The 26623-nt window shown below is 40.3% G+C and overlaps 1 protein-coding gene across 3 annotated transcripts in view; it reads left to right on the top strand.

The window, feature by feature from the left end:
• The window catches only part of astn1 (astrotactin 1), a 371670-nt gene that overhangs the window by 328428 nt on the left and 16619 nt on the right, over positions 1 to 26623 (top strand). For all 3 annotated transcript variants that reach the window (XM_072440945.1, XM_072440947.1, XM_072440948.1), the window contains one exon: positions 636 to 787. In XM_072440945.1, the coding sequence (XP_072297046.1) occupies positions 636 to 787 (152 nt within the window). The remainder of the gene's footprint in view (positions 1 to 635; positions 788 to 26623) is intronic.

Genomic DNA, 26623 nt, shown 5'->3' on the forward strand with positions numbered 1-26623 from the left:
ATACTGCACCTGGTGTAAGTGGTTTTGTCTCTAATGCTAATAAACAATAAATGTAATCAATAATGTTAAAATAACACCAAAAACTAAACTAACCTTTTTACAAAAAACCTCAACTTTGTACTTTTATTAAGTTTGTCTGTTTTATATTTAAGTTAATGTATGTTAGCCTTTAGCTTTGGGACAACATATTTACAACATGCTTCCAGTGATAATCCATCTGTACCTTGCTCTCTGCTATGAGATCTTTTTGATTTTGATTTATTTGAAAAAGACTAATTCCCATAAAGAATGAATGGAACAAGAAGTGAAGATCTGCTTTTTTTACGGCAACCTGAACGAGCCGGGCGCTGTCGTGACGAGGGCTTGTTGTGCACACATGGTCTTAAGGGATTATTTTTACCCATGTGCTTCCATGTAATTGATTTATTACAAACTATGTAAAAATCTTGTCTTGTTCAGTTTAGTCATTACTCCTTGGAACCTCATAATTTACAACACTGAAAAGTCTATTCATGTGTGGCCATGACAACGCCTGTGTTTCCTTTGGCTTGCATCATAATAATCAACATAATGTAAGCTAAACTGTCAATTACACTAATGAGACACTATTTTGACTGCGTGTGACTTGTTGCCAGGCTGAAGCTGTCTTACACCTATGAGCCGAGCAGTTCATTGGTCATCATGGAGTGGACCCACAGCGAACCGCCAATCGGAGTGCGCATAGCCGATTACCTCATCAGTCAAGAGAAGGTGTCTGAGAGAAGTGACCACTCCAAAGTTGAAACAGGTAATCAGCTACCGGTAATCAGTTTTTTTGTGTGCTAAAGCTGATTTAAAGGACTATCATTAATGCCTCCTCAAAGTGCTGAGCTGTGCCCCTCCCCTCATTTGTATAGTTTTCACAAAATTGCCATTTCCATATTGGATGAGTCTTCTGTGCTGTCCCATTTTGAGATATGTGAAGCGTAATTCTGTTGGCCCAGTTTGTATAGACAGCTGCTGGCCAATGATCATTATTTGTCCTGGCTCAAACCCGCAAAACAACCAATTTGTCAGCACCGTGTGGCCTCAAAAAACATAATTTGTTTATCTTGTCCACCACCTGGAAAACATCTACTTCTAACATAAAATGGCAGCAGCCTTTTCAGAACTTTCATACTTTCATTGTACCTGAGACTTAAGTCTGTCATTTTTAAATGTGACAATGTGACACTTCCTTACAGTGTTTTTTTTTGTCAGATTTAATTTCTTTACAAAGTTGTGGCCAATTCAAACAATGGAAAAGCAAATTTAATCAAATCTACATCACATTTCCTAATATATTCTACTGTGAAATTAAAAAAAAACAATTCTGTCATGTTAAAGAGCATAAAAAAACAGTAATACACTTTATTTGATGTACTTTTATCTTCTAATTGCGCTGTTGTAAGTCTGCTTGTATTTGGTTCCTTCACAGACACATAGGTAAACATCTATTGAAGTTGTCATAAAATCTTCCACAAGATGGCAGTAAATAGCAACCATTTTATTATCCCTTTACCTTGAATTGAGGTTCACTGTTGCTGATTTTGAAGTACAGTATCATGTATCCTATTTTGATTTTGTTAACAATAAAAATGCAAATGTCATAATTAGACGGTACAGAGAAAGTCCCATTTCAAAGTTACATTACACATCTGGCACGTTTAGACACAAATTCATAGCCATAACGTTCCTTTTTCTCACATTAAAGTTCAAAATCGACATCGCCAGTGCAGCGTGCATAGTATTTGTGTGCCCAATACCTCCCGCTCATCCATAACCCCGCTTTTCGTTTATTTGGCCGGAGTAGAGGCCTGTAAGAGTTGGCGCTGGCAAAACAAGCGCGGTTTATTTTAGCAGTAATGATCTAATCCATAATGGAGGCCGTTACAGTTCCCTGCGTGGACCAAAGTTTGTCGTGGTGTAATGAAAGAATAAACTGTGCTAGTGTGTGCACTGAGCGTCATCCATCAGAGGATCCAGGGGAAGGAAGGCAGCGGGGGAGAGTTTGGTTTATGAGCGCTACAAACGTAATGGGGCTTCATCTATCCAGCTCTGAGGGGTTTACTTTAACTTTTATTTTCAACTTAAATTATAATGTGTGCTTAGAGAGACAGGGCTGAGTGCGACTACTTTGTCTTATTAAACTGTAAGCACTTTATGATGTACAAAACATACGGTTAAGGGCAAACCGTGAAAAAGTCACATCTAGGTAAGCTAAACTATTCAAATTAAGAGTACTTTATCTTTGATTTGTGTTGCTTTGACTTGACACATGTATTTATGATTGGAACAAGAACTTTTTGTACTTAACAAACAGAACGAGACAAAAAACTTCTTGCTCTGGACCTTTATTAAATCAAATTTTGTTGGGAGTAAGTCCTTAAATCTTATGTAACTTGAATTAATATTAGTAATAATAGTTTCACAAAAGATAAAGACATGTTTAGCTTTTGCTCAAATGAGACAAAATGCATTTATAATTTGGCCTAAACTTCTCTCATATAGGCTCAGGATTTTGTGCAAAAACAACTGTATACAGTACAGAGAAGTACAACAGAACAATGAGTATTTGTATGTAGAAACGAAGAATAAACACACAAAATTCACTTTCAAAACTCCTTCTTCTGGCTGCTATATCCTCATAACCCCAATAATATATTTAGTCGACTTATCCAACATTTGGTTGACTGAGACACCACTGTCTGATCCATCGACTAAAAGCTTACAGCCCTAACTGGGATACACGTGAAATACTTTTGTTTTGCATGAATTAGTTATTGCCTGATAGTAGAACTGCTTTACCGCTTGTATTTGGGTTGAATAGGACTCCACAAGCTATTTTTATATTTCCTCCCACCAATCTTCTTACCCAAAGCAAAGCAAACTTGTTGTGCACTTCTGAAAAAAGGATGAAGAGATGGAAAAGACACTCATTGGGAAAATCGCTCTTGTGTACAGTAATCATTGTGTAGCTGAAACGCTAAAGGGAGCTTTCTCTTGGAACAACAATGAAACATCACTTTATGGCAAATCTGACCTTTCAAGTCTCGTTTTGGAATACGCTACATAATTTTCTCTCGTGGCCTTTTGAACAAATTGCCAGAGTTGGTGCAGCATTACCCATTTGTTCCATATCCGAAACAAAACAAACGCTGGTCCCGTCGCCTAATCTGTGCTGTCAAAGTGATAAACACAGGATGAAAAGTATGGATCCGGCCACAGCTTTTTGTGGTAATTTAGAATCGGAACGCTCAAATATTGTGTTTACTTTAAGTTCAAGCGTGATGTCTTATCGCCCCACAGTCCCGCTCTCAAAAGCATCAGAAATGTGTTTGGGTTCGGCTTCAAAGCGTTCTGCACTAGGAAGTCAAATCAGAATAGGAAATGTTTTAGCCTGAAGTAGATGAGGTCATTGTTGTATTTGTAAAAGATGTCTATGTTCAAAGAAGAAGCCACCACATTCCAATCTGATACGTTTGAAAACTCTTTTATATGCTTTAGCTAAATTGACTTGTTTTTTGTTTAAATCTGCAATAATGAATTGTGGTTTTCTTGTTATTTGATGTCTTAAGAATGTTTTCTATTTCACTTAACCACAGAGTCATAGGTGAAGTTCCCCTTGCTCTTGGGAAAGGAAGATGATCTTTAACATTGTTTAGAAAAGTCAACACAAATATTCTTTCTATTTATGATTTTAAAGGATTTAAGTTGAGGAAAACGTTTTGTGTAGATCTAAGAACTGTGCTGTTCGCCAAACAATAGTTTTTCCAACAATGAACAGTGTAAAATGACAGGCCTTAAATAAGTCGCTTTACCTTTCATTTGTTTAGTGTCAATTAAGACCAGTACCTTCAGATTGATAATGACTTATGCATGGCAGTGGAAGCGTCTCAATTTCAAAAAAATATTGTTTGATTGATTTTTTTTTTTCATTGATACATGCTATTTTAATCAGACAAAATACATACAAGATACAAACTACTTCAAACTATTAGAAAACCCATTTATGGATGACTGCAGGAATTGGAAATTGGATCTTACAATTCCCATGCGAGTAGCAAAATATAAATACTGCATACAAATTACATATTTCATATAGTTACATATTTCATATAATTCATAACTAGCTTTTTTATTGGTCAAATTGTAATATGATTTGATTGAAAATGTTTATGTATTGCTCATTGTGTGGCAGAATATGCAATTTTATCTGAATAATTTGTCTATGCTGTTAAATCTGCTGATGCCACCCAGTGCCAATGGGCACAAAACGGAAATTCAGTGACTGTCTTTAACTCGGATTTACTTTTATTCAGTATGATATATTTCCCCAAAGCCTTGGCTTCACTTACATACCAAGATCAGCCATGTACAGACAGAGAAAACATGCAAATGTGTATGTACTTTTCTTTTCTGAGGATTTGTCCAAAAATGCAAACAATGGCTTAACAGGTTTGGGTCCTGGCTTATAGGCACAAAGGATTATTTGCTGAGATATAGCTCCAAACAGAAATAAGATTACAAAACAACATTTGCATATAAAAGTTGTTTGAATTTTGCCTCTTTCATTAGTCTTAACTCGCAGTTATTCTACTTTCTCTGATGTATAATCCATAGTACCAAATGTAAAGCAGAGAATGATTTATTGCTGGTCCATTTTGTTTTCTGTGGTGCTGCTTAAGCAGATCAGCCAGACCAAATCCTTTCGAGTATAATATGCACAATGCTTTTTGCCTAGGGTTGTTTATTCCTTCATTTAGTCGGCAGCTTTTATTGTTATTGAAAATCAGAGATGCAAGAAGAAGAGATTTTTCATTTGGGGGTGTTCTTGACATTCAGTGTGATTATATTTGCTGGAACTTTTATCAGTATGCAGTAAAAAGCAATAATCCCAGAACAAGGTTTTGTAAAATGACTTGTGAAACTGCCACTCTAGTTCACTCTTCAATATACCAACATAAATTAATGACTTTTAATGATTTTTACATTTGAATAACTTTCCAGACACCCAAACAAACAAATGAATTTTGTGTGCACTGTATTTGTCACCGAACATCTTTCCCGATGTATGTTACCTCAAGGATCACAGAGAAAATGAGGTCCAGTCTCTGCACTCTTCTCACGCTCCTTATGTCTAAACAGTGGGCTGACCAGCTGAACGTCTGCGAGCTACTGCACTGAACTTTGATGGGAACAAATGGCCTCACCTTCCTTAACTAGTAATGTTAAATTCTGGTTGTTTTGGTCGTTTTATTTTTACATAAACATAATATAAGAGAAGTTGACACAAGACACAAAACACAAGAATATTCTGTACATGTATTCTTGTTTTTTATATAAATCTTTCCTTTTAGCCTATACAGATGTCTTTTAGGGTGCGTTCACATAATGAACATAGTCCTCATCAAAATTGGTACTAATTTAAGACTAAATCCGTAATCAAACCAGGACCAGAACAGGACCAAACCAATCCCAAATCTGGACTAAACCAAGTGTGAACGCATGCATAATGTATTGGGATTGTGTACTATAAATACCGGTATAAGTATCGAGTGGTCAGAAATAGATACTTGATAGGTGAAAATATGAATAGTATTATTTCAATAGTATTACTTCATAACGTTTGATTTAGGCCACTTACTGTAGTTTTTACCTGACTTGAACTCTGTGCTTCCCTCACAGTCTCCACAGCATATTGGTCTGAGAGCTTTGTTGCGCCAGAATAGCATGACTTCACATTTTTGAAATCGTCAAAACTTTTCCCGATTCCCTCTCGCTGCCACTTGGACGCTCCCATGTGTGAAATTACACCAGGCTCGGCTCTAATTACAGTGAGTGAAACGTATCCAACTCGACTTGTTGCGACGCAGCTAAGAGACCTGATCGAGAAACTTCCTTTGCGTGATACAAATCCCACTAATCTTTGGAGCTATGATTGATGATTTAGAACACTGGATCATGGAAGTGAACATGTGGAATTATATAGAAAGGACCACCAAAGAGAGGCCCGGAGAGAGAAAACATTTCGTGAATTAAGAAAAATGGGAAGATTGGGAAAAGCCAACTGTACGGTGTGGTCCTGATTACAGCAGTCAGTCTTGTGTCAGTCACAGAATTACACTCAATTCTCCGTAGAGCTCGTCTTGGCCGCATTCTTTTTGAATTTGTGTTCCCTCCACCACTCCTTCATCACTGCTCTCATCTTCTGAAGTGGCTTCCAACATCACAATATACTCCCAGAAAAGTCTAATCCCCATCTAAGGTGCATCTTTATCCCTTTGTTCAAATAAGATCACCGTTTCTTAGCACTTTATCCAAACATCCACAGTCAAACATAATGATTGCAACAATTCGTTTTGGATCAACCTTCAAAATTTAAGAGTAAAAAAGTAAATCACGCAGATTTTGAGAACTATTAAAGCCTTAAATTGTGGCCTTGATATAGAAATGTCCTGATATTAGGTCATCGCAAGTTCTTTTCCATGGTCTTTCATATTGCCTACATTTGTTTGCTCAAAGCCAGGACTTTGAACTTTTCCATCTCAAATGCATTTTAAGAACTTTTCTTCATGTGACCTTTCAGTCGAGTGGACCATGTTCTCCGCCTCCATTGTTGATGCGGCTGCTCGGAGCTGTGGTCGCAAGGTCTCCGGTGCCTGTCGTGGCGGCAACCCCCGAACCCGGTGGTGGACACCGGAAGTAAGGGATGCCGTCAGACTGAAGAAGGAGGCCTATCAGGCCACTCTGGCTTGTAGGTCTCCGGAGGTCATCGACGGGTATCGGCAGGCCAAGCGAGCCGCGGCTCGTGCTGTCGCAGAGGCAAAAACCCGGGCCTGGGAGGAGTTCGGGGAGGCCATGGAGGAGGACTATCGGTCGGCACCAAAGAAATTCTGGCAAACCGTCCGGCGCCTCAGGAGGGGGAAGCAGTGCCTCACCAACACCGTTTACGGTGCGGGTGGAGGCCTGCTGACCTCGACTGGGGATGTCGTCGGACGGTGGAAGGAATACTTTGAGGATCTCCTTAATCCCTCAGTCACGTCTTCCGAAGAGGAAGTAGAGACCGGGGACTCGGAGGCTGGCTCATCCATCACCCAAGCTGAAGTCACTGAGGTTGTTCGCAAACTCCTCGGTGGCAGGGCTCCGGGGGTGGATGAGATCCGCCCTGAGTACCTAAAGTATCTGGATGTTGTAGGACTGTCTTGGTTGACACGTCTCTGCAACATCGCGTGGCGTTCGGGGACCGTGCCTCTGGACTGGCAGACCGGGGTGGTGGTCCCTCTGTTCAAGAAGGGGGACCGGAGGGTGTGTTCCAACTACAGAGGGATCACACTCCTCAGCCTCCCGGGTAAGGTCTATTCCAAGGTACTGGAGAGGAGAATCCGACCGATAGTCGAACCTCGGATTCAGGAGGAGCAGAGTGGTTTTCGTCCCGGTCGTGGAACACTGGACCAGCTCTATACCCTCCATCGGGTGCTCGAGGGCTCATGGGAGTTTGCCCAACCAGTGCACATGTGCTTTGTGGATCTGGAGAAGGCTTTCGACCGTGTCCCTCGGGGTGTCCTTTGGGGGGTGCTCCGGGAGTACGGGGTCCGGGGCCCTTTGCTCAGGGCTGTCCGGTCCCTGTATGACCGGAGCAGGAGCTGTGTTCGCATTGCCGGCAGTAAGTCAGACCTGTTCCCAGTGCATGTTGGACTCCGCCAGGGCTGCCCTTTGTCACCGGTTCTGTTCATAATTTTTATGGACAGAATTTCTAGGCGCAGTCAGGGGTCGGAGGGTGTCCGGTTTGGGGACTACAGGATCCCATCTCTGCTGTTTGCAGACGATGTTGTCCTGATGGCTCCATCAAACCCGGACCTGCAACATCCACTGGGACGGTTTGCAGCCGAGTGTGAAGCGGCTGGGATGAGAATCAGCACCTCCAAATCCGAGGCCATGGTTCTCGACCGGAAAAAGGTGGCTTGCCCTCTCCAGGTGGGTGGGGTGTCCTTGCCCCAAGTGGAGGAGTTCAAGTATCTCGGGGTCTTGTTCACGAGTGAGGGAAGGATGGAGCGTGAGATCGACAGGCGGATCGGTGCATCGGACCGTTGTGGTAAAGAGGGAGCTGAGCCGAAAGGCAAAGCTCTCTATTTACCGGTCGGTCTACGTTCCTACCCTCACCTATGGTCATGAGCTTTGGGTAGTGACCGAAAGAACAAGATCGCGGATACAAGCGGTCGAAATGAGTTTCCTCCGCCGTGTGGCTGGGCGCTCCCTTAGAGATAAGGTGAGGAGCTGGGCCACACGGGGGGAGCTCGGAGTAGAGCCGCTGCTCCTCCACGTCGAGAGGAGCCAGCTGAGGTGGCTCGGGCATCTGTTTCGGATGCCTCCTGGGCGCCTCCCTCGGGAGGTGTTTCAGGCATGTCCCACCGGGAAGAGGCCCCGGGGAAGACCCAGGACACGCTGGAGAGACTATGTCTCTCGGCTGGCCTGGGAACGCCTCGGGATCCCCCCAGAGGAGTTAGAGGAAGTGTCTGGGGAGAAGGAAGTCTGGGAGTCCCTGCTCAGACTGCTGCCCCCGCGACCCGGCCCCGGATAAAGCGGCAGAAGATGGATGGATGGATGGACCTTTCAGTCGGTCACTCATACAAATACATAATCCCACACTGACACGGGAGGCAGAAGGGGTGAACTTTCACAAACAGCCAACCTTCAGGCTTAACACTTCACAGCATTCTTCTTAGAGGATTTATTCCATGGATTCAATCTTCAGACATCATTGCAAGTCATAATCACAGAACTCGGTATGCTAGTCATTGATAGCATTAAGATGGATGTGTTGTAGCATTACTTTTACCATTAAAAATTGCACTTTCAATGTCATTGATCATAGTATGTAATGGATGAAATAGATCAAGCCCTGTCTTTGTCTGAGATTGGATGGCAGTGGTAATCCATCAAGGCACATTTTTCTTGCACTCATTTAATTAATATCAGTTTGTGACTTGTATCCTGACTTTAACACCGCTCAACCTGCAATCTAATCCTCATTACAAAGTTTATTGCAGGAGTCTTTTATGAAAATTCAACAACAAAGCACAGGAAAAATATTGCAGCAGCTCTTTGACAGCATCAGAAACAGATGTCGGAGCATCTCTCCATATCACCATTTCCAAGCAGTTGCATTCTGAGTATGTTTTGTTTGTTTTGTAATGCCAGGGTAAGCTCCTTCATACTGTACATAGCTTGCAGGACTCCAGACCCGTCAACAGCATGTTTGTGCCGTAATCGCTAACAAGCTTCAGACACACAAGGTGAGATCATAGCAAAAGCCCATTCACACACACACTTGCATCGGACTCCATGTGTGTGAATAGGAAGTCTGCTTTAAGTCAGGGCACCACCCGGCAGGACCAATCTTGCTGTGAAAACAAACATCCTCCGAGTAGTGATGTAAAATGCTTTGATCGCCGGTGAGGGCAAGGTTGGTTGAGGGGTCAGTGGAACGCACAGCCCCAATCAACAAATACATGAGGTACTACTAACGTACTTTACACGGCATTACACAGTACTCTGCATGGTAGAGGGGCGACCCAAACATGTGTTTTTCCAGTTTAAATGAGCTTTGGGTTTCCTGTGGCCTGCCACCTATGTCTCCGCACCACGTCACCGCAATCAAAACCATTTCCGTTGCTGCTTGCACATAAACTGGGTTTAAAAACGTTAGACAAAGCATCATAGATGAACGGATGGACGCTGCCAAGGGGATCGCTGCCTATCCACGATGACTCATCAAAGCACCTGTTAGTGGGTGGAATATTTTTATTTATGCCCCCAGCATTTATTTTATTATTTATGAAGCAAAAAATACACTGAAAAAATATAAACACAAACCCTTTGTTTTTAATCCCATTTTTCATGAGCTGAACTCAAATATATGAAACCTTTTCTTTTAACACAAAAGACCCATACATCTCAAATACTGTTCACAAATGTGTCAAACTCTGTTTCATTGAGCAATTAATATTATATTCCACCCCACCCCCAGGTGGGACATATCAAGTTGCTGATAAGACAACATGAATATTGCACAAATGTGCCTTAGGCTGGCCACAATAAAAGGCCACTCTCATCATCTCAAACATGCTCAATGGGTCACATGTATGGTGCTGTTCCAGAAATCTTTTTTGGAGTCTCCATTTGACTGGCTTGAAGTGGTTGTAGTCTCTTCCCATTCGTCACCCATGCTTGCTTACTTAACCAGAGTGCCGTAGTGTCTCTCTGCTGTAGTTTGGTGGTCGCTGACCATGCAAGAACTGCAGCTTCCAAGATTTGTGTACAGCTCCTTGCAACATGGAGCCTATGATAATGCCCATAATGGTGCATTATCATGCTGCAACATCAGGTGATCGTGGTGAATGGCAATAATCCTGCCCCCTCATCAGATCTTTATACATTTTATACATCAAAGCACCACAAATAGTTTGAAAATGAATATGTGTTGACACATTTAACAGTAAATAACAACAATTTGTCTCCGCTGTCAAAAAACATAAAAATGTGTGTTTTTATGTTACAGCCTCAATAGCTTTAGTGGAATAAAACCTTTTATATTTGTACCTGGTTGGGTGTGCAGCTACTCTAAACAAGTCAATCCTGGAGGGTCTAAAGATCTGTTAATTTGTGAAAATAACTTTAACAAACAGTCAACATTTATTTGTGTAGCACTTTCCAACAGCGAGGAGTACCCAAAGTGCTTCACAGAGGCATTAAAAAACAACAAACAATACAATAAACATGCTAAAATAACAGATGTTCGAGAAGTACGTGTGAAATGAAAGCCTAAAGAGGAGCGTCTTGAGATTAGACCTGAAAAGTGACAGTTCAGTTATAGAGCGCAGAAGGCCGTTCCAGAGCCTGGGACCATAAACTGAAAAATTTTGTATTATTGACTCTGGTGAATTTGCTGACACTTCTTTCCAAACATGGACTGTTTTCTGTCTACCCTGTTATTCTAGTTTAGTTGTTACAAGTTCAGTCTGTCTGGTCATTCTCTTGTAATTCTTCTTGTCATTTGAGGTCAGGCCCAAAAGCACCACCTGTTACCCAAACATTCTCTTCAACTACCCTGTAACTACCAGCCAAATCCGATGTTGTTATACCTTTAAGTACCTGATTATCTGAAAATCTAACCAAAATAATTGTGGACCATATTATAGATTTGGCAGTAAACACCGTGTGCTTTATGCCTGCACTCCCACAATCCCTAACCCCTTTTCCATCAGGGTTTTGGAGAGGACGATCAGGAGAAGGTACATGCTGAGCCTTCTTGTACTGCTTTAGTCTGCTGGGCCAAAGAAAACCTCACACAAGTACTGTCTGGCAGTGATCTGAGTCCAGCAGCGGTGATCAGTGTACTGTGGAAAAGACATCTCGGCACACACAGACATGTTTAATACGTGTCTCCATCTGTAATGTATAATCACCTGTGTTCCTCCAAGCCTACCAGATCACAAATACTCCATCAATAACAAGCCTATGTTTAGGCTGAGGCTCATGTTTAATGCCAATTTCCAATGCAAAGTAACGCAGAGTCGTCTTGTGGTTGCAGAAGTCGTAGTAAGCACACAAGCAGGTGAATTACAGTAAATTTGTGTCAGGAGTTAGAGAAAAGTTCAGTTGGTTTGCGTACATTTGAAACCTGAAGGTAAATGCAATTAAGAAAATCTCTTCATTTATTCACGCTTATCCCAGCAAGTACAGCAGATGAAATAAACTATCCATGTGGTTCAGAGTGGTTCAAACATTTGCACAGTTGCCATGGCAATTAACAAGTCCAAAATATCATACATTTTGAAAGGTGTTGAAAACGGCACATGATAATGGCCACTTTGTCAGAATGACTGGAGGAAACTCACCGAAACCAAAGGGTTAGGGAAACTCACCTAAATAACCTTATTTTCTTAAAGTGCTAACAACTCTGCCATAATGCACACCATCTTAAAGCACACATAAATGATTTTTAAACATATATTATTATTATTTATTTATTTGTATTAAAAGAATCAGGCCTGACTTGGTTGAAAACAGGTTTACAGCAGGTTCATTGTCAGTTGCTACAGATTCAATTCTATTTATTTTTTAGCAGTTGTCTCAAATGTAGCCTTCAGCATGGTAAATGGGAACATATCATGGTATGAAATGGGCAATTAAAAGTAAATATTTAGACATCCAAGAAACAACTTTGCACTCTTCAAACATTTTGATACCCTTTTATCTATTCATTTTGTTAACCTTTTTTATCCTTTAATTGTCCTGAAATGTCCTGTAGTGTTTTGCTGCATTATGATCTCATTTAAGGGTAAACTTGGAGATGTTTTCCCAGCAGATGTTCAAATAGACTTGCAGCAGTGTTGAGTTGGTGGTCATCAGTGTCAGTTCTGCATTTCTCTTCACAATTGACCCAATCCAAAGAGATGACTGCAAAAGAAATTAGAGATTATTGGCTCAAACTTTAAATGAAAACCCCACTCCTATGTGAGCATTACAAGCCCAAATCAAAAACAAACTACCACCTGATTTCAAAATCTCACGTTGAAATTGTTGCTGTTGCCAACGAGAACAGCCTTCAGGACACTGTCAGGGGAGATTGTCTTGTGCAATAGAAACAGATGGGGTCAGACATTACTTTGCAAGACTGCACTAAGTGTAACATAATATATTTTGACACTTGCATCTAAGGGTTTAAAATGATTTACTTTTTAGTAGGGATGCACTGATATAATGGCCCAGTACTGGCATTACATTAAGTCAAATCAGTATCAACCAAAAGCACCAATATCAGTCTGCCTATATTATGCTCCGGTAATGAGTTAATGTGTGTTTAAATTAACCAAACAACATGTTGAAATTATCAGCCTTAAAAAGGCAGATCAAAAAGCACTGAGGTTGATTTAGGCACAGTAGACAATGCTCCTATCTACATTACTGTAGACTTGGTGGAAAAATGAAAAAACACACTTTGGAGGTTCAATGCCAGCCTGTTTAATGACCCTTTTTTCAAGGAAGAAATGTCTAATGACATTAAGCCCTACCCCTCTAATCCTTTGGGATGCTGCTAAAGCAGTTTTGAGAGGAAAAATTATAGCCATTGCTTTGGCAAAAAAGAAACGAAGAGAGGAAACGCTGCAAGAAAAACAAACATTTCTGCAGGTTAAACATGCCAAGAAGGGTAATCCTCAAGTGCTACAGGAAATTAAAAAGATAAGAGGAGAAATAAATTAACTGACCTCACAAGGAAAAGTTAAGAAAATGCTCTTTACCAAACAAAGATATAGTAGGTATAGAAAGTAGGTTTACATTTTCTAAATTATTAACCTGGAAACTCAAAAAGCAACAAGCCGAAAGAACAATTGTGTTAAATATGAAACAGGCAGAGTAATGCAATCTTAATGTTTTGAATCCTTTTATTGAAACCTTTTTTCCAGAATCTCAGGAAATTAAAGATTAAAATAATACTTAAATAATACTTTTTTTGACCATCCCTCTTTATTGTAGAATTTATATATAGTATATAGTTTATATGTACTATGTACCTCAAAACTCCTGCCATGGACACAATAAACGGACACCTTTGAAACATACTTTAGGTGGTAGGAAAATAGGCCATCACTAAGAAATGGATGATACAAACCTCACCAACAATCAAGGACTGAACTGACATAGTAACAGACATCAGACAAATGAAAAAAAAAATGCCTGCCTTTATTTGGAAATAGACAAATGATAGACTTTGGACCAAATGGGCCTTTTGTTTTGATTTACATGTGCCATGATTGTGTTTAGTTGATGTCTATTTCCATTTTTGTTTTGGATTTAGCTTTTCCCATAACATCGGTATCGAAATGTCGGTAACAGTGCGTCACTAATTTTTAGGTTTTTATTATGTTATAAGGGTGTTCTTCATCAACTTTGAGTATATATATAGTCTAAAGGTATAGCCATGTTTCCACTGGCCCTTCCCCAGACAGATTCACTTTGGAGTGTCTCGGGACGCTTCTGTTAATGGCCGTCTCTGTTTCCATGCACTGGTCTTGGCTGGTAGGAATCTGTTACATAAGCGCTGATGTCACCCAAACAGTCACAAGTTTTCTTAATGAATAAAATGTACCTTAATAATACTTTATCTTCATAAGGCCGATTTCAGCAATTCACAAAAAGATGCCGTGAGATGTCATTAAAGTTCCTAGTTTGACAATGACAATACAACTATTCTCTCTGATTCTAAAGCAAGAGTAAACTACTTTTGGTTTACCGTCAGCTTTTTCTGCATGTATTTCACTTCTCCACCTCTACACCTTGCTGTGTTGTTTTACCCCAAGTCTGCGTTCTCTCTTGTCTAATCATCTTGTGTTAAAGTGTTCCAGGGGTTGACAGTAAGCCAGCAGCCTCTGGAAGCTAGTACCATTCGTGGCCCCTTCGGACCCTTTACAGGCCAGTTTGGTTCACTACTACTTAATTCACTACTGGTGTTTTTATTGCACAAAAATGCCTTGAAAAACATGTATTCTTCCTCTGAGCGTTGCTTCCCACAAGGTGTGATCTCTATGATCTCTATCTTGGCCAAGATAGATTGTTTATTTCCATGGAGTTAGCTAAATAAAATAAAGCAACAACACCTCCGTGAAAATAAGCAGGTGGGCAAACACCCACCACAAACATTACATAGTGTACCTTTAAGTTGGCACAGAGAGTGATTTTGAGACAGTTTGAGATACCCTATTCGATTTAGCCTTTATTTTGTTGTATTCAAGGACACTTTAACCCGGTTGCAAATTGCTACAAAAGGAAAAGGATTATTTAACCTTCTCTGCATCATGATGGAAAGTTGCCCATATAAAAAATACATTTCAAAACAAACCCAGCAGCAAACCTTAATAATTCTATGTATTATACAGTGTATAATAAAACTGGAGAAGTATTTAAGCTAGTGATGAGTCTCTTTGTGTGTCATCAAGAGGAAGATGAATGTTGAACATGTTAAAGGCTAAGCTCCGTTGGCGGCTCCAATGAAAAACACTTTAGATACAGCAGTGTGCTGTCTGATTTATGCTCGTCACTGCTCACTTTGCTCCCCATTTGCACTCATATTCTCACTTGGAAATAGCTAATACCGGTACACTGTTTTGTTCATGCCTGCAATAACAATACTTGAAAATTAACTGCAATGGTTACTCTGTGTTGATATTGTATTTAGTATTAGAAATATAAGAACATTTTCTTAGCGTTTAGGAATGTATCCTATCCTGAACTTTTAGGTATGTATCCTATCCTGAACGTTTAGGTATGTATCCTATCCTGAACGTTGAGGTATGTATCCTTCATTGCAGATGGGGCAACTTTAAAGTCCCTACATCTGAAAGTTTGTCCTATTTTTGGCTTGATACCTCTGAATACCTGGCTATGAATTGAACCTTCACCTAAATGTGTACAGTCACAGGCCTCAATGGTAAGACTGGATAGTGAATGTATCTGCTCTTCTAGACCGTTGACTTTTACTAATCCCAAAGGAAATGATGACACACAATTGTTGGTAAACCTGCTGCACCTGTCTGTGTTTCCCAAAAGTATTGTATTCAAATTACCCAGGCAGATTTCCAATGCTTTTCTCTAAATCAATAAGTTTTGTGTGTCTCTAATTGCCCGTCAAACCATTCTTCTGAGACTCACATTTCTAGACAAATTCCGACACACATAGTCCTACAGATGATAGCAAGCTGTGATACGCACACTTGTATTTGCCTATAAAGTGTTTTAAAGCTACTGCAGCCTTTAGCCTTTGCATGCAGCAGTTCCGTGTTGTTGCCTTTGTCCAAGGTGTTTCTTTCTTTTATTGACACATTTGGCTTTATATGCGGTTGGCGTGCAAAGCTCACACGGCAACTGCTATCAATTTGGGCCCACAACACTTTATTCAAATTATAAGACAATTTATCGTCCTCTGAAGATGTAACGTATGAATTGTAACCAGCGTGACGCACAAAGCAGCATTTGGGGAACAGAGCGTGCAGATTTGGGGCGCTCTACCTTTCTGTCTTCACACGAGAGCACTTTTGAAAATGACACCCTAAGGCCCTCCCGCCCAGAACGTGATCACCGTTCTCACTCAGATTCTCCTATTTAACAATTACTATCTTGCATATAGCGGGGTGCCCTCCTTCGACGTGAAATATACAGCGCTGCAGAAGTGGCAGTCTGGATGTGGTTGAAAGCATCACTCACGGGGGCCTAAAAACAATGAGCTGTTTGTCCACCCTGCTGTTGTTATGTTTCTGCTCAGCTTCATTCAGTGACGATTTGATAACCAAGTCCAGATGGGAGTTTTCACTGTGTGCTTTAGGTATGTGTGCAACTGTCAATTAGAGCTTGTTACTAGGAAGCTGCTTTTCACAGTAGGTCCAGGCATGGATTAGGGGCTGACGTGGTCACTGTTGCTGTCAGTATCTGCTTTTCTACCATTGAATCACATGGGTCTTCTTATTTATTTTAAGTTTGACATTGGCCTGGTTTAATATAAGTAATACACTTTTAAACTTTTCTGGTAGATCTGGGGTTATTCCTCTGCAAGTGATGTTTCACGGTGTGACGATGAACATTTATTCAATTCCAGGTGATTACTAAACAAAATACCTTGAAAATCCTTCTCATTGTGAGCAGTAGGGATCAGACAAGATCTCACGACGCAATATCTTGTGAGATCAAATTGCCTCAAGTTGTGCGCACCACCATGTTTTTACATTTGGCTCAGAAAAAAGGGTTAACATTGTCACTCTCTTGAGAAGCTGTAGTACCAAAAAAGCAGCGCTACTATGACAGACAAACAAATCAAAAATTGTGAACCCAAAGTTGTGAATTGGATTGTACAATTTATTTATTAGGAATTATGTCAAAATCTCGTCTTGTCTTGGTTTCGTGGACCGTGGACGAGTTTGGTTTTGTCTAAACACATTTTTAGTAAGAAATGTAAGTTTATACATTGAGACTCCTGGACCTTTAACTTGGCCTGGTGACATCAAGCTTGTCTTTGAAATGAATCCATTTAATATAACAAAATCTTCATGGAGATATGCGTGTGGCAGATTCTCCACCAGAAATGTTACACTACACAACTGTTACTTTATTGGGTGTACAATGTTGATTGGTTTAGCATTTCAGATTTATAGACATTTACAGATTTAAGCCTCCGTTCAATCTGCATGTTTTTCTTCTAGTTGTAGAGGTAATATTATACAAGGATCGTTGCAAAACAAGTACAGATTCTAAACTTGCAAACTGGGAGGTCAAAATGCGTTTCTACAATTTCAATTTCACAATATTTTTGGCTCACATAAATTCATTTGAATGTCACAGTAAGATCTGCAGACAGCCTCTGCTTTTTAGACAAACTAGCACCTGCACGTCCATATGCTGTCTCTAGGGAGGTTTGAGTGACAACACAATTCTAACTAAAGGTGATTTCATTTATAATTTAAAGAGCGTTTCAATAATATTTTGACATTTTCTGATTATTTGGCAGAGGCTAGTTACCTTGGTGCCAATACATCTACCATGTTTTCACGTAACATATTTAAAAAACTTATAATATCCATTTCACTGGCTGATACTGATTAAAACTGCAGTTAATAACATTATAATCTATACGACACCTGTCTTTTCCATCAAGAACAGAGAAAAACAGCACTGGAAACACACACGCACACACACTTATACACACATGTGCACATAAATGTGGAGTTTTCATCCTTTTTGGGGACTCTACATTTACTTGCACCATTTCCTAGAGACTGTAACCTTAACCATACTTGCCTAACTGTAACCTAACATTTTACTGCAACCAGTTTTAACCCATATCTTAAAGGTCATATATTAGCCAAAATTGACTCCAATGAGCTTTTTTTCCATGGCTCTGCTGTAGACACTCCTCCAGTTTGGGGGTCACTCCCCCGAGTGCTCCAGCCGCTTTGTTATGGTGCTCCATGTATGCTTTCCCTGCCTGCATCTGACACTCTGCAATTATGTGCTGGACAGTCTCAGGGGCCTCTTTGCACAGCCTACACCTTGGGTCTTGTCTGGTGTGGTAGATCTGGGCCTATATTTCTCTGGTGCTCAGGGCCTGCTCCTGTGCAGCCATGATGAGGGCCTCTGTGCTGTCCTTCAGGCCGGCTTTTTGTAACCATTGGTAGGATTTCGTGATATCAGCCACTTTAGTTATGTCCCGGTGGTACGTCCCATGTTGGGGCTTGTCCTCCCATGATGGTCCTTCCAGCACCTCATCATCCTCTGTTCCCCATTGCCTGAGACATTCACTGAGCACATCATCTGTTGTGGCCTTGTCCTTGATGTACTTGTGGATCTTGGATGTTTCATATACATATATGTACATTTTATTTAAATGATGCATCAGTCTAAGAGCTCATGACTGCATTTTTGACCCGTCAATGTGTGCAGCCCCTCCCTCACCTGTCCCATACACCTGCCCCTCCCTCCCCTGCTGCCCCTGACTGCTCCTCATCTAGTCATAAATATGAACAGAGACTACCAGCAATGCAAACTAGTGCATAAGAATAATGAAAGCATTTCTTCCGGACACTCGTAGTATTAGTATCCAGTGTGTCAACTGTCCTATGAAGTTTGAACCTGCAATTTACTGATTCAGGGGCAGATTCTCTACCACCACACCAGCCATTTCAGGCTCCTGCCAGAGTTCACAGGAAGAGCCTGTTACTTCACATGTGGTGTGGGTAGATCCCTCATTATCCCACAGTGGGGACCTGGACACCATGGATTTGTGATTGTTTTATAAGGCAGCTCCCCGTGATGTGAGTGTATTCACAAATGTTAGTCCCCACAATGTGATTAATTCCCACACACACTCACACACTCATAGACGACAACTGAACTGACTGCTGCAGGCACCACTTCAAAAGGTGAAACATCGAATAACTCACTTCAGTCTGCTGGCAGAGCTTATTTTTTCCAGCCAATCATACTCGGAGAATGTGATGGGTAAACAACTGCAGCTGAATGACAAAGTCCCTCCCCCTTCCCCTTAACATGTGATCTGATTGGTCCATAGTGAATGACGCCATGTACAGTCCCAATTACCTGACCCTGTGTAAACCCAATGACCTCTGTTGATTATTTCTTCAGCGTTGAATGAACACACTGTATTATGCAGTAGCTTAATATAATCCCTACAACTGGACTTGAACTTAAAGATATTTTTGTTCTGATGATACAGTAACAATAGTAGTATTTTGTCTTTTACTGAGCCAAGTGACTGAGAAAATAAAAACATCACACCGTTGTGCTTTCTCAAATACATACATTTTTATTACTTTCAGTTGCATGAACTGTTTCAAGACAGTTTTGCAGATATTGCTAAATAGACAGATTTACAACATATCCCCAATGACCCTTCAATTCTACTAGTGTCATTGTAGGATCCAGCACCATGTATCTCAGATGGTGGACTGCTAAACTCCCTGAACTGAAAGAAAATGCATTTCAATATGTCGTGAAAAGCTCATTGTCCTTGCCAAGAGTCATGTTGTCACTTCCAAGAGCAGATAAATCTTCGCATTCCCTTTTAAAGCCTGCATGCAGATTAAATGTATCTACAGCATGTAACCTTTCCACAACCTACCAAAACTGTTAGGATTTTCTGTCATTAAAATACACATAAAAATGACAAATGTCCAACAAGTCTGTATAACAATTGAGGGTGTGATTTTTTAAATTTACTTTATATTACTGCTGTCATGTCCTTGAGCAAGATACATATTGGTTGAAAGTCAGAGAGTTTTATAAGACCTTAATCTTCTTTTTCTTTTTTTTTTCTTTACTATTCAATACAATAAAAAACAATTGTGTTGCTGTCATAAGCTACAACAGAGGTATATCCTCCTCCTTAAACTCTTAATATCTGAGTGTTTGAAAACATGTATGGCAATTTTAAACTGTCAATTAAGGCTGCGTTCACATTTGATTCTTGTATATTTCTGAGATGGTTTAGTCCAGGTTTATTTTTGGGCTCAGTCCCAGTTTTGTCCAAAATTTGATGTGGTGTGTTTGCAAGTGTGAAAGCGGCCATTGTAAAAGAATATTCCTGAGTCACTATGATAAAGCACAGTCAAGGCAACTGTTCTTATATCTAACATCTATCACCTGCTGAGACCATAGCAGAAAGCTCCAAATGGTCAGGTGGTATGAGAGGAGCAGGACCAGACTCCTGACCTGTTTTCCACAGCAGCACCCGGCCAAGTCCAAGTCCAGAGTCGTCATGGGTGAAGAATTGCTGTGATTTGTCTCCAAATTCTGTTGCAATGATACATCTGTCTATCTGCCGTGTCTGTCAACGCACTTGTAGTTTTGAACAGTCTCTTTTTGAGTTGCGTCAGTTAGAGTTACTTGGGACTGGTATATTTTGTTATGATTGAGTTCTCTTTTCTTCAAACAGCACGGCCACCTACCTGCAACATTCCTGCTTTTGTTTTGCTTAGTGTAGTACTAGTTCAAACTGTTTTAATGGACCTCTAAAGTACAATCCTGCTGCTTCAAATGCTGTTTCGGAAGACTCTATACTCAGATTATTTACATTATCTATACTTTGTCCAGATGTGTTATCAAGTGACTTAAAGCAAAATACACACATGTATATTGTGTCATTTAACCTTTTCAGTTGCTTCAAATATATACCTTATTTTCCAGACTATAGGTCGCACCTTTTTTCATAGTTTTGGCCGGACTTATGCTAATATTTATACTTATACACATATACTTATACCCCGTAGCGACTTATATGTGATATTATTTGTTATTTTCACACTTGCAAACACATTTCAAACTCCAGTGCAACTTATATATGTTTTTTTCTTCTCTATTATGCATTTTTTTGGCTAGTGCGACTTATAGTCAGGAAAATACGGTAAATATGAACTTTATTTTTTTTTATATTACATAGACTGTTCATGAAAATATCATATTTAAGGACAGTCTTCTACAGAGTTTTGGTCAACTGACAAAAATACTCTGTGACCAAAACAAAAACCAAAAACAATGAGGTGCACTTTGTTTTAGTAGGAAGATGTAAATACTTGTTGTTTTTTCTTGACATTTAAGTTGAACTTGAGTTTTGAGTTCATTTTACAGTCTACACTCGACCTCCCAACGTAATTCACAACTCAGTGTTTTTTTAGCAAAGACTGTAGTTTAAATTTGTTTAGTCTGATTTGACTTTTCTTTTAAGAGGTTGTTTTGTTAGGAAGTGAGAATAAATCTCTTGGCTGCACTTAAATAACAATTTAGTAATCACACAAACTATTAGAGACTGCCAACTCGCACTCTGACATCACTGAGTAAAGGCAAGCCAAACCAAAATACGGTTCAACAAGCAATTTATCACATTTTTGTTTTCCCTTTGAGAGGCCAAGATCTGAAAATAAAATATAATAAATTAAGATATAGAGATTTTCCTCAAAAATAGATACATCTGAAACATAATTTTATCAAGATATGTGTAGTTCCAAAATAAGTTCCAAATATAGCCGCAAGCGGCAATGATCGGCCCTCGCCACACCGCCGCCACGCCGCAAGAGGAGGGGGCGCTAACGCGCCCCAATTGCCATTTTATTACGCCTACTGCTGAATCTGTGACGCTGTCACATCTTCTCCCCTTTGTTTTACCATCAAAAAGCTATTTTATTTTGAATTCTTGGCAAAATGTGCGGCTTTGCCGCACAGACACCGTGACTTTTTGAATGAAAATGTGGATAACTTTTGATGGTCCACCCCTGAAGATGAGTCTCACCAAATTTCAGGTTAATAGGGCTAACGCCCTGGGAGGAGTTTGTGAAAGTCTAAAGTGTAAACATGTTCTGGCGATTTCCCCATTGGAATAACATGGGAGGTTTCGGTCATCGCTACAGCAAAGCCGTAACAATTATGACATGGGTCTCATTTACTTTTTTGATGGGTATGCCAAAATTGAGTTTTGTGTCAAATTTCAGATAATTTCGCAAAACTGAACATTTAACAGCTCAGGACAGGGAATCTGTCCACAGGACAACTATTAGTTGTGCACTACACAAATCTGTCCTTTAAGGAAGAGTGGCAAGAAGAAGCAATTGTTGAAAAACAGCCATAAGATTTCCCATTTGCAGTTTGTAAGAAGCCGTGTGGAGAACACCGCAAACATTGAGAAGAAGATGCTCTGGTCTTAAAGCAAAACACTCCATGTGGCAGAAAATTACACGGCAAATGACTGAACACACCATTCCCACTGACAAATGGTGGTGGCAGCATCATGCTGTGAGGCTGCTTTTCTTCAGCAGGGACAGGGAAGCTGCTCAGAGTTGATAGGAAGATGGATTGGCAAAATACAGGGCCTTGTTGACCTGTTTACATCTGCAAAAGACGGGTTGAGGTTCAGCTTCAGCAGGACAATGACCCTAAACATAAAGCCAGAGCTACAATGGAATGGTTTTGAACAAAACACATTTATAATCTGTAGCAAGATCTGAAAACTGCTGTTAACAAATGCTCTCCATCAAGTCTGAATGAGTTTGAACTGTTTTGTAAAGAAGAATGTCTGTAGGTGAGCAAGTCGGTGAAGACATACTCCACGAGACTTGCAGCTGTAATTACAGCGAAAAGTGCTCCCACAAATTATTTAATCAGGGAGGCTGAATACTTTTGCACTTTTCAGTTTTTAATCATTTTTTTTAAATCATGAAATCATGTCTAATTTCCCTTCTACTTCACAATTGCGTGGTTGTGACCTGACAAAATGTGTCAAAGTTCCAGGGATATGAATACATTTGCAAGCCACTGTATTGACTTTATTCCACCCCGCCCACTTTTCCCTCTTTTCCCACGTGATCGACACTGCCACTGTAATCACACTTCCGGTCCAGTGGAAACTCCATTGGTTTAAATGGAGAACGAGGGAAAAGTCCCGCCGCCAAATATGCTATAAAGTAGATTGATTTGTGTAAAATGTCCAATGTTCGTGTGACCAACAAGTCTACAATGCATAGACTCCGTGGGCGGCCCAAAATCAGATTTTTAGTCTGTGTAGAACTTCTTTTCTCTCGAGATCGGCAGCTCCTATGTGAACTAATACAACTGGCTGGAGAATTCATTTTATTTTATTGCATACTTTATTAAGGCCATTGTTTTATACAATTTTATCAGTGACAGTATTAAAACATCAATGCATATTTATGTCACAAATTTCATCAATATTGACGCAAAAGATATACATGTAGCTGTTTCTTATTGGGCCCTAAACTCACTCAAGCTTTCAAACACTCCTCTTTTTATTCCTGCTTCCCAGACAAATATTCCAAACACCTTTGCAATTAATATGGTAAGTGGAGCAAAACCTTACAATGCCACTTTTCATTAACATGTGTTTATATCTTTCAGCGTGTGTCAGAGCTGCGCTGGGTAAATACACTGATTTTTTGAGCCTTTGGGTGCACTTCATTTCTATTTACCAGCTGGTGACAAGGGTTGAAGTTTGACAGGAAAGACATGCTGTAGGTGGCCAAGCATCACTCACGCACATGCCGATAGGAAAACTGGGTGTCCATCACTTTGCAGTTAATATAAATACACAAAGGTACAGTCGGGGCTTGTCTGAGGAGGAGGGCGGTGTTGGAGATGACCACCTAAGAGCCGCTTCACAAACCTGGTCTTTCCATTCGGATTTTCCCCTATACACGGAGACACTCGTGCCCGCCTGACGCACAAGGTTCCAGCTGGGAAAACATGGCATAGCAGAGGGGATTGTGGGAGCAGGGAAGGGCTCAGGTGGAGACTCCAGAAACCCCTTTTTATATGTGAAATATTGATGTGACAACTTTTTAGATGGGAAGAGTTGGGGGTTTTTAACTAGTCTGCAAGGTACATTGTCATTCAATGCCTCTTGAAAAGGGTTTTCCAAAGAATAAAGGCTATGCAGTTAACAAAATATACTAAAATATTTGTTGGAACTAGATACTCATTGGAGCAAGTATCAATACTTTAAAAAAATCACATGAATCCGAAAACATTGAACCTTTCCATGGTAATAAAGAACACATAAATATATATATATATATATATATATATATATATATATATATTCACATTGTTTATTATAATTGTGGTATCAGAATCTGAATTGTGTCAAGTTTTTTTTTTTAAACTGGTATGTTTAGTACACCAAAGAGTACTAACTAACTTCAGCGCAGCAACCACGGACATTTCCTCAGCTGTTCCTCAGAAAAAAGTTTATAACGTTGATCTCCTCAGGACTAATGTGTGTGTCTAGTAGCATTCAACAGATTCATGCACAAATAAGACTCATAATAATAGATAAACATTACATTAACCCATTAGCTGGTGATTTGGCCTATTTTGTATAATGTTCATGCAGTTTGGGAACTACGCTTCTGTGTCACCGTAGTCCTCAAGATACAGTGTGTTGTCAATATACTCTGGTTTTAGATACCATATATCTCTCTGATCTGAGGGTGTAATAGTTGTGGAAAATCTGCACTCATTCTTAAAAAAAAAAAATACAAAGAAGAATAGAAGAAAGAAGAAAGAAAGATAGCGTGAAATGGGGGATGAGATGGAAGGGAGGACATGCAGAGTCGGGATTCAAACTCACTGTGCTGCTTGTTTGGTTAAGTTTGCATTACTTTTCCTGTCTCATATTTTAAAAGGAAAAAAAAAAATTCTAGGCTAATAATTTATAGTCACATTTTATCCACTCTCATAATGTCTGTTTGGTAAAGGGTATTTTCTTAGCAATTTCCTGTAAGCTCAGGTCATTAATTTAATTTTACTCAAGGTAACTCTTATTTTCGTTAGATATTATTTCCTTAAACAAAGGGTCATTAAGCAGGCTTGCATTGAACCTCCAAAGTGTGTTTTTTCGTCTTTCGTCCAAGTCTACTGCAATGTAGCATGATCGCTTAAGTCTATTGTGCCTATATCTGCCCCAGTGAGTTTTGCTTTTTGCTTATCTTTATTGGAATAATTGTGTGCGCATTAGAAACATGGGTACACTGGTATGCACCGGGGTTCATCTCCCTCCGGATGTCCATCAGCCCTATATTGTTCAATAATTTACTTAATTTGTTATTTATTGCTCCCCCTGATTCCCTTCAATTCAATTAAATTCAATCTATTTTTGTAACGCCCAAAATCACAACAACAGTTGTCTTGGAGGGCACGTCTAATGCATGTTGAATACAGAGATTCCAATTACTGCCACAGATTAGGGTGGCCCCTGAGGGCTTTGCGTCTATTAGTATAGAAGGTAGTCTTCACATTCAAAACTTTGTACAAAAGCTCTTCGGTTTTTTACAACTAAGTTTGGTTAGTTCTTGATATATTGCTTAAATGTGTTTCTTGTTAATATGTAATTGATTTTTTTTCTTTTCTGTTAAAGTAATGGATGTTACTCAAAAAACTTGCAATGATGGTTAAGAAACCTCATCATCAGGCCTCATGGCTTATCCGCTGTTTGTCTTGTTTGGCCCAGGCGATGTGCTCATTTTATTGTAATGGGGTGACAGCAAATCCAGACCCGGACACAACCTCCTGTCCAGGTGCTTTTTATATTCTTGTTCTCCATCAGTGTCACTACCTTGGCTCTTAGCTCCCATGGCACATCCATAATGTCCGAAATATGCTGCCCACCTCACCGATGCATGCTCTGCATCCTTCTCCTACTTTCAGCTACATTATGTCGGCTTCCATTTGGTCGAGTCTGGCTCCGCTGTGGCCGGCTCTGGTTTCACGCAACATAAGGGCCACCTTTCCTAATGTTATCTCATCTCCTCTCCTCCTTCCGACTGGGACAGGCCTGGAGGGTCCACTCCGCTAACGGCCCTTGGCTTAGAAGCAGAGAGCGGGCTTTTTGGAGCGCTGGGCTTGTTAGTCATGCTCGCCTCTTTAGCTTGTGAGATGGTCTGTTTTCCACTGTGGCTATTGTCCGTCAGCTTTGATTTTTTTGCTCAAGGTGCATTACCCATCTTGTTTTTTCCGTGAGTGCATACTCATCTTATGAGGGGTAGAACAGGAATTTTTCAGGCTAATTTCTGCTGTAGTGGATCAAGCAATTACTAAAACTACCTATTTTTGTGTTTGTGTTAGGTAAAAATTGGTGACTCTAAATTGGCCCTAGTGAATGAATGTGAGAGTGAACTGTCTGTAATGTCTATGTCTCTGTGTTGGCCCTGCGACAAGTTGGCCACTGTCCAGGATGTACCCCGCCTAAGGCCCGAAGTCACTGGGATAGGCTCCAGTCACCCGCGACCCCGAAAGGGAACAAGCGGTAGAAAATGGATGGATGGATGGACCTATTTTTGTGATGCATTAGTGTGGACAGGAGTCTGGGCGAGGAGGGTTTGCTAGACTCCAGCACACACAGAGAAAGCAATAAAAACAAAGGGATTGGGAACTAGCCCCTCTACAGCCCCTCTACATAGTACAGTTCATTTAAGGATGCAGCTTAGTAAATGCTCTGTACCATTTTATTCAGATCATATTAAAACAGCAGATTGGA

This window comes from Eucyclogobius newberryi, unplaced genomic scaffold (genome assembly GCF_026437365.1).
Source record: "Eucyclogobius newberryi isolate DKJ021-1_F unplaced genomic scaffold, fEucNew1.0.hap1 SCAF_12, whole genome shotgun sequence".
In the NCBI taxonomy this organism is placed as follows: Eukaryota; Metazoa; Chordata; class Actinopteri; order Gobiiformes; family Gobiidae; genus Eucyclogobius; species Eucyclogobius newberryi.